The sequence below is a fragment of the Choloepus didactylus genome, chromosome 6 (assembly GCF_015220235.1).
Source record: "Choloepus didactylus isolate mChoDid1 chromosome 6, mChoDid1.pri, whole genome shotgun sequence".
NCBI lineage: Eukaryota > Metazoa > Chordata > Mammalia > Pilosa > Megalonychidae > Choloepus > Choloepus didactylus.
The window spans coordinates 100,286,362-100,303,968 of NC_051312.1; the positions used below are offsets into that span (position 1 = coordinate 100,286,362).

The 17,607-nt window shown below is 36.8% G+C and overlaps 1 protein-coding gene across 2 annotated transcripts in view; it reads right to left on the reverse strand.

The window, feature by feature from the left end:
- The window catches only part of DLG2 (discs large MAGUK scaffold protein 2), a 2,332,374-nt gene that overhangs the window by 1,722,519 nt on the left and 592,248 nt on the right, over positions 1–17,607 (reverse strand). For both annotated transcript variants that reach the window (XM_037840899.1, XM_037840898.1), the window contains exon 4: positions 10,691–10,786. In XM_037840899.1, coding sequence (XP_037696827.1) covers positions 10,691–10,786 — 96 coding nt within the window. The remainder of the gene's footprint in view (positions 1–10,690; positions 10,787–17,607) is intronic.

Sequence of the window (17,607 nt, forward strand, 5' to 3'; positions counted from 1 at the left end):
AGAGACAGAGAATGAAAAGAGAGAAAGTAAAGCAGTGCCTGGCCAATAAAAATGGTAAATCAGTGCCTCCTTTTTGCTAGGAAAAAAACACATAGTCAATCGGACAACTGAAAACAGCAAATGTCTAGAGGCCCATGTATTGTAATTACTTCTTCAAGATCCTGGACAGGACAATTCCCCACTTCCACCACCACCCTCTTTTCTTTTATAAAAACTCTATTTCCTATAATAAACACTTTTTTAAAAGGATGGACATATAAGGCTCTTCTACCTTTCATGAATTATTCAGGTTCTAACTTCAACATCCTCCTGGTTGCTAAATAGATGAGTGTCTCAGAAACTGAAATGCCATTTATTTTGTCAAAATGAGAGCATTGTTTCCAAAGATTAAAAAGTTCATAGCAAATAAGATCTGTGTTCAGAGAAAAAAAGAAAAACAAAGCCCCTAAAGTTCAATTTGATACAAAATATTTAAAGATGGCTCAAAATATAATTTCCTCTGAACTGTTTTCCTACTGCTGTAATAAACTTCAGATAACTATCAAGTTAAACAACACAAATCAGACCCTTGCTCTGGTCCATTCAATTGTGTAATTGTCTTATGGTTCCAAAATATGAAAAGATTAAAGAAGAATAACTTGTCTCTTCACCTCATTTATTACATTGCCATGATAATTATTTTAACTTACCACTCCATAAGACTGTCTCAGAGCATGTATAATATCATTTCTTTGAACATTTCTAGGAACCAAAGTGTTTCCCTGACACAATCAAAGAATTAATATGTAATTGGTACTGATTGCCATATTCATGTTCAAAATAATTAGGCATCCTGTTCCTATAGCACTTTAAAGTTGCAAAGCACTTGTGACATTCTCCCAAGTTTAGGAAATTTAAATGACCACAAGGACAGATAGCTAGTAAGATTCAGTGTCAGCATTGAAGACAATTTCTCTTAATTGCAAGTCCAAGGCTTTGTTAGTGATGATCAGTATGAAACAGTCAGAGGTTAGGAAGAGAGGAAGTAAATTGGATAGCAGAGTGAGAGTGGATATTTTTACAAGGTATCCTTGGAAGAAAGGAAGCTTTGGAACTGCCTTCCACTGTTCTAGAGGGGAGGAAGTTAAGATATGAGCAAACTGTCAGAGGGAGTCTGATTAGTCTTCTGACCCTGGATGATCACAGATGAAAGCACTTTGTAAATGATAAAGCCCTGCAGAAATGAAAGGCAGCTGGTCTAGCATAGCTCCTGGCATAATATCAAGTCATTCATCCAACATGTTTGCTGAGGGTTCACTATATGATTATTTGATTAATGTCTTTATCACCTACTAGATTCCTTAAAGGCAGTCTTTATATCTCCATTGCCTACTCAAATATCTCATTACCTCAACAAATATTCTTGAAAATCTACTTCTGTGGAGACACAAGGATAAGCAAAAGCTAGCAGAATCCCTGCCCACAAGTGAATTGGCAATATAGTAAGGTAAGTACATGGGGATGTTTAGAATCACGAAGTACAGTAGAGGCATTCAACCCATAAAGGAGTAATCAGGGAAGGCTTTCTGAAGAGGATTTGAGGTATATTGAGAAAGACCAGGAGGAGTAAGCTCGAAGCTGGAAGGAAAAAATAATTACATGCACTCCATTATGTTTGAAAAAGAGATGAATCAATAACATCTTTCAACTTTATACAATCAGCTTACATAAACACATCCAATGGATTTCCATTAAATAAAAGTACTTTAGAGCAGTTTCACAAACTGAACATGTAATTTCCACTTGGAAAAAAAAAAAACATCATTCATGTAATTTAAATGAGAAGTGAGCACAAAAATGCAAATGCATGTGCAATATGTATGTTCTATACTTAATAGCACATATAAGTAAATACTTAATATTTTAAAGTATAGTCCCACTTAGGAAACAGTTTTCTAATTGTATATACCTTGTCTTCCATTGATTTTACTCAGTATAAAGATGATGGAAGATAATCTACTCCTTCACCTCAAGGGGAACATTATTTTTAAAATTAACAAGGCATCAGCTTGAAACATTGTTTTACAGACAGAGCTCAACTGGGCCTGTGATTTCACAAGAAGTGTTTTGCAAGATATAAAGCTATTGCCTGAAAATTGCTTTACTTGATATTCCTTAAGGTTTATAATACCAAGCCAGGAACATATTGATTCTCATTAAAATCTACCATTGGAAGTTTGGAATCAGAAAATTACCATTGTAAATTATTTGCACTAAACTTGTGCCTTAATCATTTAAATGTGTTACTTGTATTTTGTTTCCATCATGAAAAAAATCTCTAGAAGTGAAATATATCCTGTGCCTTTCCCCCTAGAATCTAAGCCCCTTGAGAGCAGAAATAATGTTTGTCTCTGCACCTAGTATGGCACTGGAACTTAGAGGTGTGAAATAAATATTTGTTGAATGAAAGAATAATCATAATCACAATTATGCCCTTTTTATAGATTTTTTTAAAACCTGCATCCTATGTCCATAGAAAAACCATTTCCATTTATACTTTTCTATATACATATATTTAGAAAGAAATAGATTGGTGCATGTTGCTGAGGGTATTTTGAACTAAAATATTTTCACTGGCAAATTCAGCCTGATGCAAGATGTGGTTTGGAACACTCTGATCTATAATAGAGAAGGGCAGTTTCCTGCAGAAGTGCTGCAACAACTGCAGCACTCTAATGAAACTATTTGCTCTTGTAATAGAAAAACAGTAATAAATATAAGCATTTCTTTATTAATAATGGTAGTAATTTATCAAGTAGCTATTATCTAGAGTACTGTGATAGTTAATTTATAAATATTATCTCTGATAGTCACAACACCCTTCAGGAAGGAATTATCATCTCCATTTTATTAGATGAAGAATCTGAAGCTCCCTGGGGTTATTATATGACTTGCCCTAGGTGACATAACACCTAGGTGACTCCAACCCAAAGTACAAAATCTGTATTCTTTCTCTCATCATACCTCAAATACAGTGGCAGTTTTCTGCTTCCTTGGGTTCAACCTGAGAGTGTAGCACAGTTCAAAAGGCCTCCTTTATCAGAAGGTAGCCTGATTCTGTGCAGACTAATTACAAATGACTGGGATCCCCCTTAAAAGACAGGCACACCTCTGGGCTCCTACACGAAGGCCTTTCAAAGCTCATAACGGCCCTGGGAGCAACCCCAGGAAGAATGGACTCCACCTTAAAACGATTTGCTCCAAGGAAATAACAAGAAATCCACCCACCTGGACTCCTGTCCTCATCTGTTCCCCATATATTCAGGACAGCAGTCACATGAATGACATCTGCAAAGCTTGTTAACTTAGTAAAATAGACAGATTGAAGGCAAGAGATGGCAAAATGCCTGCCCTCATTTCTGAACTCTCCAGAGGCAAGTAGGAAATTAGGATCCACTAGAAAAGGACTGACTTTTCCAGAGAGTTTCTATGATGAAAAAATATCTAGATAGTATTGGGTTCTAAAAATAATCCATAAAAGGCAGGAGTTGACATATTCTGTGCAAGTTAAATGCATGTACCTCTTTGTAAGAGAAATATAAAAAATAAATACTAAAATTTTGAGTGAATCAAAATTTGTTACAGAAATCAAGAAATGTTCATTTTTAACCTACTTTCTCACAATGGTTTTCAACTGCATAGACCTAAATTGTATGTCAATTTTGTTTTATTTAAATTAGCTAGAATGTAATTAATTGGTACATATCGCTCTCCCATTATTATCAAAAAATCTAAATAATCTTCAAAATTTGGGTAATTATAAGTAGTAAGCTAAAAATGATTAGAAATTCCTTTTCCCTAAAAAATCAAATTTTATATAAACTTTGCTGAACATCAAGTACACAATCCTTATGAAGCTCAATTTTTCCTACTATCATACAATGCTGTGTTAAAAAGATTCCAGAAACCCAAACAGTTGTGCACAGGCCACAAATCTAAAAAGGTATTTGATCTGAAATGCAATACTGCTTTCAAGTTAATATAAATTACCTCAGTAGTATTGTTAAATGACTTTCTCATACCCCATCTTGCCACACCCCAATCACACTGGCCTGCTATCTGTTTCTCATGTATTTCACTCTAATTCTCTCTCTTGAGGGCTTCAATTTGTTGTTCCCTCTGCCTGAAATTCTCTTCCTCTGCATCTTCATGTGGTTGACTCCTTCTCATCATTCAGGTCTCTGCTCAGATGTCATTTAGTATTCAAAATCAGTGAGTTAAGTATAATACATAGGTGCAGAAACTGAGACCCAGAAGAACTGGCTTTTCCAAATAAATACAGCTACCGAATTGGTAAGCCAGCATGGTGGACACTCTATAAGTATCTATTGACTTAATGGATGAACCAAGATGTGAATCATGATCCTCTTAACTCCAAGCCCTATCCTGCAGCTGCCTCTCTGTTACAATGGTGATCTGCTATGCCTGCAAAATTACTGAATTCATTGATTCAGATAATAAATACCATAAACTTCAAATGTTTGATTCTAAGTGTTCTATATCTGAACACCATACACTTCGCTATTTTCAAACATGTTAAAATCTGGGTCCTAAACACAGATATATCAAATATCCAAAATTTTATTTCTACAGTGTGTTGCTTTAGAGGCAACAAGTAAGTAAATAAACAGATATTTGTATTGAAACAAGTAAGTAAATAAACAGATATCTGTATTGACTTGTTAAAAAACTGTTTGGACATGGTTTATTAATTTTCTTGGGGTATGGTAGCAAAGTAGTTATTTTAGGTTATTTGTTTTCCTTAATCCATTGCTTTGTTTGAAATGTTGTGGGGTTTTTTTGGTTGTTGTTTGCCTGTTTGTTTTTAATTTTTTGATAAACAAAGTTAAAAAATTAAAAAAAAAAAATAACTTTATGACTATGTCAGAGTCATTATCAAAAAGCCTTATCTCCTGAACCCTAGTACAGATCATCCAGTCATTGATTTCAGATAGGAGAATACTGACCCTGAGGTACTACAAGATACCCAAAGAATATAAACCAAATTATCCAGAGTTAACCAGACTTTTCCATTAAAAAGAAAAGATTATTCCCCCATTAATTCCAGACTTCAAAGTTTGCCACTATACGTTCACTGGCATTAGATTAGAGGAAAATATACCCAGTGCTAGATGAGTTGAATATTATGCATATAATAAAAATAATAACCTCTATAATATCCAAATGGAATGAGTTACATTGGGAGGTGGTAAATACACTAAAACAAGAGGCTTTCAAGCTGATGAGAGATTCCCCTTAAGCAGGGTGGTGGTAGAAGAGATTTAAGACTGAAGTGAATCTTTGCCTTGTATTATCATTAAAATTCCTTATAATCCTCTGATTCTATGGTATTTTAAAAATTGGTTCTCCAAGGATATCACAACCATCACTTTTAAACAGGGTATATGGAGAGCATCAAATAAATGTACACATATAAAGGCAAGGGAACCCTTGTTCTGCTCTCATTGCCTAAAACAAACAAACAGAAAGCCTTCTTCCCCGTGGCTGAGTGGTATTAGAAAAATAAGTTTCTTTCCAAATATTGCCAAGGACAATAAACAGTAAAATAGAGCTTAGCTGCAAAATTATTCTAATCAGTACGTGCTGCTGTTTAACAGAATGTAAAGATACATTATAGTCTAAAAAAATAAATTCAGGGAAATGTTGGGATTCTCTAAAATAAACAATTTCCCTCTTCTACCAAAGCACCATCAATCTATTATAACTTAAAAGGACCCATATATTAGGTAGTCAAAACTTTTCACTTTATATTAGGAAACTGAAGCACAGATAGACTCAGTGATTTGTCCAAGGACATCCAGGGAGAAGTGTACAAAGACCATGACCCAAGTCCTCTGGCTTCCAATTATGGCTTACCCCTACATCATACTTCCTTCCCAGTCTGTTTCCCAGAGTCAAATTTATCTCCACATGGTTACCTCTCTGTTTTTGTTAAAAGAATCCTAACTTTCTGTTCCATCTATTGTGGTATTAGCATGTATCCACTTAGTCCCTTTATTGGCCAGTTCTAATTCACAAAATTGGCTAGAATCTGTTTTCTGCTGAAGAAGTTAGAGTTTCAATATCAAATAACAACAACTAAAACATTATCTAAGACTTAAAACATTTTTAAAGAGGCATTTTGAGTTCTGATCATATCTCCAAATACATGCAAAAAAAAACAGAGCTTTCAGTTGTCAAAGACTCTTCACATATACAATTTCATTTTATACTGATTGCATTCCTATAGGATAGGAACAATAGATATTTATCTCCATTTTACAAATAAAAATAGAAGTCTTTTAACCTGCTCAAGGTCACATGACATAGTAGAGTCAAGATACAAACTCTTGGTCTCTGACTCTGGATCTTTTGCTCTTTCCACTCCAACATACTTTCCAATTTTTGATATCACACTTAGTTCTCAGCCTGTAGGTCCAACTCCTCTCAAACTATTTCTTGTTAGTTGTTTCACTGTTACCTCAAATTTAAGATGTCATAATTAAACTTATCCTGTTTATTCATTTGTTAACCTTCCTCCCAAATAACCCCATTTTTGTTCTGATGCCACTCAACTCTCAACCCACTTAGTCACTGTGCCGGTTTGAATGTATTGTGTCCCCCAAATGCCATTATCTTTGTGGTCTTGTGTGGGGCAGAAATTTTGGTGCTGGTTAGATTTGCTTGGAATGTGCCCCACCCAGCTGTGGGTGAGGATTTTGATGGGATGTTCCTGTGGAGGCATGGCCCCGCCCATTCGGGGTGGGCCTTGATCAGTGGAGCTATATAAATGAGCTGACTCAGAGAGAGGAAAGTGAGTGCAGCTGTGAGTGATGTTTTGAAGAGGAGCAAGCTTGCTAGAGAGGAACGTCCTGGGAGAAAGCCGTTTTGAGGCCAGAGCTTTGGAGCTGACGCCAGCTGCCTTCCTAGCTGGCAGAGGTTTTCTGGACGCCATTGGCCATCCTCCGGTGAAGGTACCCGATTGCTGAGGTGTTACCTTCAACGCTTTGTGGCCTTAAGACTGTAACTGTGTAGTGAAATAAACCCCCATTTTATAAAAGCCTATCCATCTCTGGTGTTTTGCATTCTGCAGCATTAGCAAACTAGAACAGTCACCAAGTTCTATTAATTCTCTCTTCAAGGTCCCTCCTTTTTCTATAACTCACTAAAAATCGTCATTGTTTTATGAACTCTGTATTAGCAAATCTCCAATCTTTACCTTTTGTTTATTAGCTTTCTTTAAATTCAGAATATAACCCTAAAAAAACCTCCCACTCACTGGAAATCATTCAAAGGAAATAATAGTAATAAAATAAAAATAAAGAAGGAATTACATTAAGGGGTACAATATTTCTTCATCATTTAAGGTCAAATGTTCTCAGTGATGAATTAGTTTTTATTTCCCAAATTTTAATTTTCCCATTAGATTATATAATTTCATCAGTTCTGGAAAATATGGGCTACAACATAGTTTGCCAATTTTTATTCTCCTTTATAAACTTCAGGGTTTTCCACATCATATGACAAGTGGCAACACAATGATTCACTTAAGCCTTGAAGCTGGACCAAGATAAAGCACTTAATTGAAAAAAACTTCTTTGTAGGGGTCAGAAATCAGTTGTTTAAGCCCCATGGATGGGAGTAGGATCTCCTGGCATATTGAAATTATGCTAAAAGTGTAACAAAAGGGGGAGAGGCATTCCCTATTGCATACAGATAAGGAATGTGATTGAAAGTTATTCCTTACTCTTATTTCTATGGATCTCTTCATTTGGAGAAGACATCTCCTACCTAGCAAAACAGCATCCAGCAGATTATTCTGAATTAAGCTATAGTAAAAAAATGGGCAACAGAAAGAATGGGGAGTAATGTAGAACCCTAATACATATTTCTGAGTGATGTTGGAAAAATCAGCTCCCAGAGTTTGGGGACAGATACCTAAAGAATTGAAAAGTGCAAACAGTAAACTAAGAGTACATATGGTATAATTTCTTCTAGCTAAATTGCTTTCTAAATCCTGGAATACTTTCTGGGCCTACCCTGAATTTACTGGTCTGAAGCATTGATAGGAAAGGTAGTGGGTGACTACCCTGAGGTTTATTGCTCATGACTGTGGTTCTCAAACTTTAGCAGGTATCAAAGTCACGTGGAGGGTTTATTAAAACACAAACTGCTGGGTCCCACCCCCAGAGTTTCTGATTAAGTTTGTCTGGAGGGGGGCCCAAGAATTTGTTTTTGTTGCAAGTCCCTAGGCGATACTAAAGCTACTGGATGGGGGACCCTATTTTGAGAACCATTGGCCTATCAGTAGTGTCGGTAAAGACTTCCTAGACTAATGCGGCCTAATGAACCTGTTCCTGCTTATTTTTCTAGATTTATATCCACCACATAAGTCTAAATTTGTCTGGGGATCTTTAGCTACTGCTGGCTAAAATATCAGTCAGTCTTCTATTTATATAATATAATTGATGGTCTCTGCTACTGACTGTCATGGAATGATTGGACTTTAGTTCTGGAAGTGTCCTTAGAAATAACCTTATCTAATGCCCTAATTCTGGAATAAAGAAACTGAAGTCCACTATCATATTTAATAGACCTACACAATTGTGATTTCCAAAGTGTGGTTTACTGTCAACAGCCACTGGATACTAGTCTATGAACTGAACACTCACAATATTATGTTCATACAATAATCATGGCTATTCTTTTGTTTGTCATGTAATTACATTTTTATTCTTAAGATAATTAATAACATTCTCACTGATGCTTATTTTAATTCAACCAAAACTTATTTTGAACAGTGGCAGGTAGAAATCAGCAAAGTAGGATCCTCTTCCCAGCAAAGTGGTTTCCAGGCAAAAAAGAAAAAGTTACAGACTCTTTGTTATATAATATGGGGAAGAATCCAAGAAGATCCTAAGAGCTGTTTATCATAGAGTCCACCACCTCAATAAAATAAACGTAAAACTAGTAATTCGTTTAAATGTAATGAAAATCTATTATTTTCCAGGCTGTACAAAACATGTTCATATTCAGGATCTCATTAAAGCCTCATAACTACCCTGTAAGATGAAGAAAATGAGGTTTTAAGAGTTTAAATAGCATGGTCCAGTAATAATGCTTTCCTATGATTAAAACATAAAAACTTGCCTAATATATATGCCAGCATTTGTTCAATTTAGCTGCCTGACAAGTTGGCAAAATTGTACCCTATTTAGGCCTGATGGCTTCATTTTCAGGAAGCAAAAATACAAACATCTGTGTGTGGACAGCCAGGAAATCTAAAGTACTAAAGTTTTCTAAGTACTCATGAATTCAGTATGGATTCCTCCTCCTCTCCTTTTGGAGAAAAACAGTGCTGTTGCCAAATTAGATGACTTTCTTCCCTGGAAGCACATTTAGCATATTATAGAAGTCTCAAATAGTTTGGATAACACCTGTGCTAAGCAAAAATATTTTTCAGCATAGGAAAGTGGTCTTTTTTAGAATCATTCCATAAACTGATCACTAGTTACATTTCATTCTAAGTTCCATGATTTCCTTATAAAGGATAGGACACTTTACCTTACAATGTTTTTATTTAAAATTCCTTACAGTAATGATCAAACTCATGATTGGTACCCAATCAATTGGCAACACTGGAAAACCAATCAAGGTACAAAATTGCAATCACCAGAGAAACAGTATTCTCCTTACATTTACCATTCTCTAAGTATCAGTAACCATGTCACCATATATTTGAATGCAATTCAAAGGCCTATAGAGCCATAATGAAGACTGTCTTTGCTTGCTGACAGAAGATACAGCAGAAAGACAAGAAGACTGCATCTTTAGGCCAAATATCATTAGAGCCGTATTTAAAATCAACCTCTTATGGAATAACCTCCCAAAAGAATTTTATATTTGCTTTAAATACTTACTGTTTAAATAATATTTGTGATTTATTTTCATTGTTTTCATGATTAAGTTTAATGACTTTATGAATGAAATGGAGTATTGAATCCCTACTTATTATTCAGGTGAAAGTAAATTAGGGTCAACTTGTAACAATTGATCAAAAACAAATTAAATCTGAGGTTGCTGATTAGTAAAAGACATGTTCTTGGAAACACATATATTTTCCCAGGGTTTTTGATTGCATCATAGAAAGCACTAGACTTCTTTAATATTACCCTAGGGATGATTCACTCTGATATCCTGTATTTAATAACTACATGAGACGACAATCACAAAAAATATGACTGAAATAGTTTTCAGATTGCTTAGAGGAAGCTCTTGCCACACAAAAAACAATAGGACCTGAAAACCCACAGTACTACTACCAAAGGGCAGTGTGGGGAAGGGTTTTTCTGGAAGGTCTGGACCAGACAGGAGAAAGAAGGAATGTAACTTATAAAATATTTGTGTGAACACCAGCAACTTAAGAACATGCACCAAACATATACCTCAAAATGAAACACAATTACTCAAAATGATATGCTTTCAGTGTCATATCAGTAGCAGGAAAACCCAATTTGTTGACCAGGCCAAAGTCAGAAATTAAGTTACACATTTTCATTTATTTGGTCACTACTTGAGGCAGTATCTACAGAGACCAAGACATAATCCTTCCCATTAAACAAAGAAACAAAGATAACACTCCAACACTTACACTTGTCTTTTCAACAGTTTCATTTTCAAGACACTGGTTTCCTTTATTTTGCTCAACACATGGAGCATTTTCCTTTGATCCACTGCAACCTGTAAGCTGAACACAGTTTCAAAAAAATCAATACTTATTATTTTCTGCAATGGCTTTATAAAATATTAACATGTGCATTAAAACATCTAAGACCTCATTAAATATTATTAGATGTTGCTCATGTTACTTTTAGAATATGACCACACAGTCTAACCCATTTTTATCTTGCTCCCAAAGAAAAAGCATAAAACATAACAGTTATTTAAAGTCAAGTTGAAAAAATGTTAAAACTTTTCACCAAGCAGTGGTGAACTTGGACTATACAAAGGTAAATTGATGATCTGGTAAAAGCCAGATCCTATGTAGGATGCTTTCATCCTATGTAAATTTCCATACTTGCAGGAACCTGCACTCTATGTTACCTGTTGGAACCCTGAGCCCAAGCAGAGGCACTGATTAACTTTGTTCTTAACTATGTTTTCAAGGATATATGTTTAGTGAAAAGTCTGAAAAGATGGGGAGTGCCTCCCTGCAGAGCAAAGGGCAGGCATGTTTACTGGCCTTTACTGACCGTTATAAAAGTTTTGTGTTCCGTAAACTCAGAGCTCCTCTCATATAATGTAATGTGAAGGTATCACCCGGACCTCTTCACATTGCCTTATAGGAATTGGAGCTTCAAGATATGGCGCAAGAAATTGATTATACTCTGGAAACTGTTAGTGTTGTGAGTTATAAAGTTTTTTGTGTCGACCCAGGAGTCTTGAGTCTTCTGCCAGCACCGTGATACTATGGTAGGCTAACTCCTTAACATGCAAATAGGGTAAAACTTTAGTTTTGGTGACAAGTACAGAATGCTGACAGACACATGACTTTCTGGAAGAGGACAAATGAGGAGCTTGCCAGCTAATAAACAAGATTTATGAGAAGTCGATGGGAATGGTAGCAAACATGTTGATCAAATTGTATATCAACTGCATAGCAATGGTCTTTCAATTTAATGCCTATTAATGAGGAGGAATCTGGGGAGTAATTGCAGGCTGAGCACCAGAAAATACACTCAAAGACAGTTCCCAAGTGTGCCTTGGTTGTCGCTAACTCTTCTCCTGGTGGGAGGACTTCCTTGCCAACCTTTCAGTCAGCCTCAGGTCCTAAGATTCATTCTGGGTGGATGAAAGTTTCCACTCTCTTTCAGATACCAGTTATTGATACAAGTATCTGCACTGATAGAGAAAGGAGAGAAATTTGTGACCACTATAGGCAGAAACGAGACAAATCATTTGGCTGGTTCACTTGAGAGATGAATAGGTAGGTAGCATAACGATAGTTAAGGAAGAATGGCAATGTCCGAGTCCTTTTACAGCTCAGAACCTCCTCCAAACTATCATGCCAACCTTAGGTCCATTTGGAGACAGCATCAAAGGGGCAAAGAGTCTTTTACAGTGGTTCCTGGCTGCTATAAAGGAACTTTGGTCTTCTCAGAGAGATTTCCCTGAGATAGAGAGCTCCCAAGGGAAATCATAGGTGAGGCATTGACTAGTTTTGGGCATTTACTGCTCAGAGGGGGTTTACAATGTTGAAGATAACCCATTACAGCATGAGAAATTAACACATAGATATCTAGATAAAGCCTTGCAGTCATCCTGGCTGCCTTGGAAAATTCCCCCAGCCCTTATATTAAAGTCAGATGAGAATTTAAAAGATGTTATCATGACAAAGGGGCAGCAAATGTCTCAGATTATAGTGAAATTGTTTAAAAAAAAAGTTGCCACTGCACAAGTCAAGCTCAAGTCAACCAGAGAAAACAAACTCAGAGGCCCAGGCTGGAAGGAAGCATAGTTATGGCTGCCAAGTCAAGAGGTTCCCAAGGTTGAAGTAGATGGTATCAGTAATGATGACACTGGTGCTGATATAGGACTTTGGGTGAACTGGAACATTAGTGTTAGTTTGGTTGAGCCACAAGCCACCATCAACACCATACCACTCAAAATCAAGCTAATGTGCCTTATTTAGTGCCATGGAACTGCCCTTGTCCTCCATGTCCCTGTTTCCTCCTCAATGTGACCTCAGCTGCTTTAAGGAAAAGGATGATTATGAATGGGGCCAAGGTTTCCCTGCACCCAAGAGGGACCAAGAAGTTGTATATTCGGAAAACTCTGAGGAGTGGAGGAACTCATATTTTCATGCATACAGGCACCCAAATCACAACCTTTCCAAGAGAGCCACAGTGGGGAAAGGCATCTTGATTCAGCTATGGAGTTTGGGCAGGATTCACAATGGGAAGAAAAGCTAAAGTGACCTGTATGGTGGACACTTTAGGCCAATTCAGTGTACCATTTTTGTGGCTTCCACTGCTGAATGCATAATTGGTATTAACGTTTTACTCTAAATACACATAAAGTCCAGAGGGGATTCTACCAAACAGGAAGACTTACATGTAAAGGAATGCTGCTGGGACATGCAAATCACTTCCCAACACTCTTTACTGAACCTCTTGGATAACCTGTCAAAACTATATAAATCTCAGGAGGAGAAAGAGAAATCACAGACTTGATTGAAGACTTAAAAGCCAGTAGAAGTAGTACAAGATACAGTGTCTTAAAACAATTGCCCAGAATGTTTAGTAAAAAAGGCTAGCAGGAGCTGAGGGTTTACAGTGAATTACTGTCAAGTGAATTCAGACGTTGATTCCAAAGTTTCAGCTATTTCAGACATTGTAACTCTAACTGCATCTATTGGCACTTGATATGTTGTCTTTCCAACATCTTTTTTTTAGCTCTCTGGCACTCAGGGAGCAAGAACTATTTCTATTCATGTGGAGAGGCCTCCACTATGTTTGTAGTACTTCCTCCGTACCTAAATTCCCTTGCCATTTGCCATAAAGATTTAGTGAGTGCCTCTACTTTCCGATGTACAAAGCTGTTACATAGAGGTGACATCGTATTAGTTGGCATATCAGAAACCTGAGTGTCAACTGCCCTAAATGAGGTGTTACAACAGCTGCACCAGCACAGGTGAGAGATAAACTCCAACAAAATTCACGTGTTACATGGGCAGATTCCCTCCAGCAGTCAAGGAGAAACCATTTTCTTTTTAGCCTTAACCATGAAAAAGGAGACCCAGCATCTTACTGGACATTTTGGATACTGGAGAGAATGTGACTTACTTAGACATCCTACTTAGTCCTCTATATCAGCTAATACACAAATCAACATCTTTAGAATGGGGCCAAATCGAACAGGCTATATTGGAAGCTCTCATCAAACTATGGCATACTCTCTACCTTTAGGGTCCCACAGTGTTCATCACTCTTTTAAACTACAAGCCTTTATGAATAATAGAGGTTAATTAGAACTGCTGGTAAAGGGACGCAACCTCCAACCAAAATCACCCTTCAGGGGTCAGACTCATTTCCTCTTGGACACCCCTTTTTGAAAAGTAGCTATTAATTTTCTCCTGAGCTCTTGTCAAGACAGAACACTTGACTGGTGAAGGCCTTGTGACTCTCCAACATGATATCCCCATTCAGGGGTTGTTCAACTGGGACTCAAAATCTAACAGTGTGATAAAGGCCCTAGCAACCTGACTTGTTACATGGAAATCATATATTCAAGAAGGCAGTTGGCCTGGCCCCAGCAGCATTTTATCTTTACATGGGAAAAAAAAAAAAAATGACAGCTTCCTTTTAGGGGAAAACTTTATCCCCCACTCTAATCTTTAAGCCAAAGCAACTGGCTTAATGGCGTCCCTGATTCATAGAAGTTCCCCTAATTGAATAATTAGGGGGCCTAGTTGAATAATGATTTGGCTAAATTGAAACTGTTGGTGTCCACTGGGATGCTGATGCTGTTCAATCTCAGTGCCAGCCATGTAAAACTGAAAATGGATGTGGTTGTTTCACTCAGGGGGTAGAACCTAAGGTTGTTCTCCTATCTCTTGCCAAAAATCCTCCTGATGAACTCAGTTATATTTTTACTGACACTAGGGATTTGTCAATGGCCTAATGTTTGGTCATCCACTTGGCAAACTACAAACTAAAAAGGCAGAATAAAGATATGCCTGTTTGGGACCACAAACTGTGGAAATAAATCACATCTGCTAATCTGTCTGCATTACTCATGTAGCTGTCCACAGGAGAGGCCTATTCTCTGATGAGATTAGAATCAATTAGAATCAAGTGCTGACTGAGGTTGCACTGCCATCATTGCTACCTGGAACCATCATCATACCAAACATGGCAACATATCCACCAACATATTAAAGGGCTCTGTTTCTAATGCAGATGCTACTAAGTATCCACAGGTGGATGAGCTTGACATTCCCCTTAGACAGATTTGAGCCCTTCTTGCCTGTTTGTTCATCATCCATCTATCCCTACATCAATTCATCTAATCTTTATTGTTCATTCATTAAACAAATATTTATTGATCTCAGGAGATATAAAGACATTAAGATGAGGTTCTTATTCTCCAAGGAGTTCTAGCAGGAGATACACACACACACACATGTACACACACACACACTTATATGCATACTGCAATGTGTTAATCACAATAACAGATGTAAAGTATGGGAGCAGAGAAGCAAAGCGTCTATATCAGTTTGTTGAATCAAAGAAGGCTTCCTGAAGGATGTGATGTTTAAATAATGCTGGGAAAGGGGGAAATTATCTAGACAAGCAGGAGTGTTCAGTCAAATACAAATATGGATTTGAGATGCATCATGCTCAGAAAAAAGGAGCATGGGTTTTGGAGTCAGAAAGAAATGAGTTAGAATCCTTTCACCTCTATCCACTAGCCACGTGAAATGGAGCAATATTTAAATTCTATGAGTCTCATCTCTCTCATCTAAACTATGGAGATAATGCCCCCCATCTCATAGGGTCTCTTTCCTCTTTATTAAACACCCCACTTCTGAGTCTGATCCTATGAATCTATGATTTTGCTACTTCCTATATTTGGTGACCTATATGTACTTCCTGAGTACATTCAAGGCACTCCATTTCAATACCTTGACTGGCTTTCTATGTTTCCATAGCCTCACCACTAATCCTTCCCTGGTGACTTGCCATTGGTGTTACTCTCAAGGAAATAGTAATTTTCTTCTATACTTCTATAATTCCTTTGTTATTAAAAAAAAGAAAGACACTTGATCACTCTTGCTCCAAACCTACTTCTATCTTTGACCTTATCCTCCCTAGAATCAACATTCTTAAAATACATAATATGTATTAATAATAGCAACAATACAATAATCATTTAATGAAAACTTACAATAAGCTAGATCCTGCTGCTAAGATAATGACACATGTATACGTATTATCTCATTTAGTTAAAAAAAGAAAACCTATGAAGTAAGTACAATCATCCTTGTTTTCTACAAGAGAAAACAAAACCTGTAAAATCTAATTCTGTCTGAATACAAAGCCTATGCACCTAATCACTACACATAACTCCTAAACTTCCTTACCACCCACTTATCCTTAACTTTTCAAATTGTGATCTCTGACCAGCAACATCAATATCACCTAATAAGCTGTTAGAAGGACAAAATCTTGGGCCTCACCCCAGACTGACTCAATCAGAAACCATGGAGTAGGGCCCTGCAATCTGAGATTTAACAAGTCCTCCAGGTGATTCTTACACATGATAGTTTGAAAACCACTGACTAGATGTCAAAATGTTAAATGATTGCAGGTGCATAAAATAAGTAACGTGAACAAGATATAAGAAATATGTCAGGAGTGATGGATGGTCTTTGGAAAAATGGAGACCTCATGCCCCCTCTAAAGGGTGCAATCTCTAGTCAGTTTCAGCCTTTTCTTGCAAGAAGAAATCCAGATCCAGCATTGCCAGGTGTTTAGAATTTTCAAGAGAACTTGGAAATCTCAACTTCTATGTGAAATATCTTGATTTTTAAAATGTTGGCAATTATATATTTTTAAAATATCATGTGAACTAACACTAAATGGACCAAACAAAGCAAACTTCTGGGCTGGAGTCTTTAATCCCTTGCCTCCCTGAACATTGCACTCTTCTTTTTTTTTTTTTTTTATTAAATTCAGTTTTATTGAGATACATTCACACACCGTACAATCATCCATGATATACAATCCACTGTCCACAGTGTGATAACATAGTTATGCGTTCATCACCACAATCTATCTCTGAACATTTTCCTTACATCAGAAAGAACCAGAACAAGAATAAAAAATAAAAGTGAAAAAAAAACACCCAAATCATCCCCCCATCCCACCCCATTTGTCCTTTAGTTTTTATCCCCATTTTTCTACTCATCCATACACTAGATAAAGGGGGTGTGATCCACAAGGTCTTCACAATCACACTGTCACCCCTTGTAATCTACATTATTATATAATTGTCTCCAGGAGTCCAGACTGCTGGGTTGGAGTTTGGTAGTTTCAGGTATTTACTTCTAGCTATTCCAATACATTAAAGCCTAAGAGGTGTTATCTATATAGTGCATGAGAATGTCCACCAGAGTGACCTCTCGACTCCATTTGGAATCTCTCAGCCACTGAAACTATTTCATCTCATTTTGCATCCCCCTTTTGGTCAAGAAGATACTCTCAGTCCCACGATGCCGGGTCCACATTCATCCCCGGGAGTCGTACTCTGCGTTGCCAGGGAGATATATATATATATTTGGTTTTTATTTTTCCTTAAGTTTTAAATGTATTTTGGAATAACAACAGGCTTACAAAAATGTCACAGAAATAATACAAAGAATCCCATGTATCCTTCATCCACATTCCCAAAATGTTAACATTATAAAAAATACAATACAATGATAAAAAAATCAAGACAATAACATCAATATAATATTATTATCAAATCTACAGACCTTATTCAAATTTTACCAATTGCTCC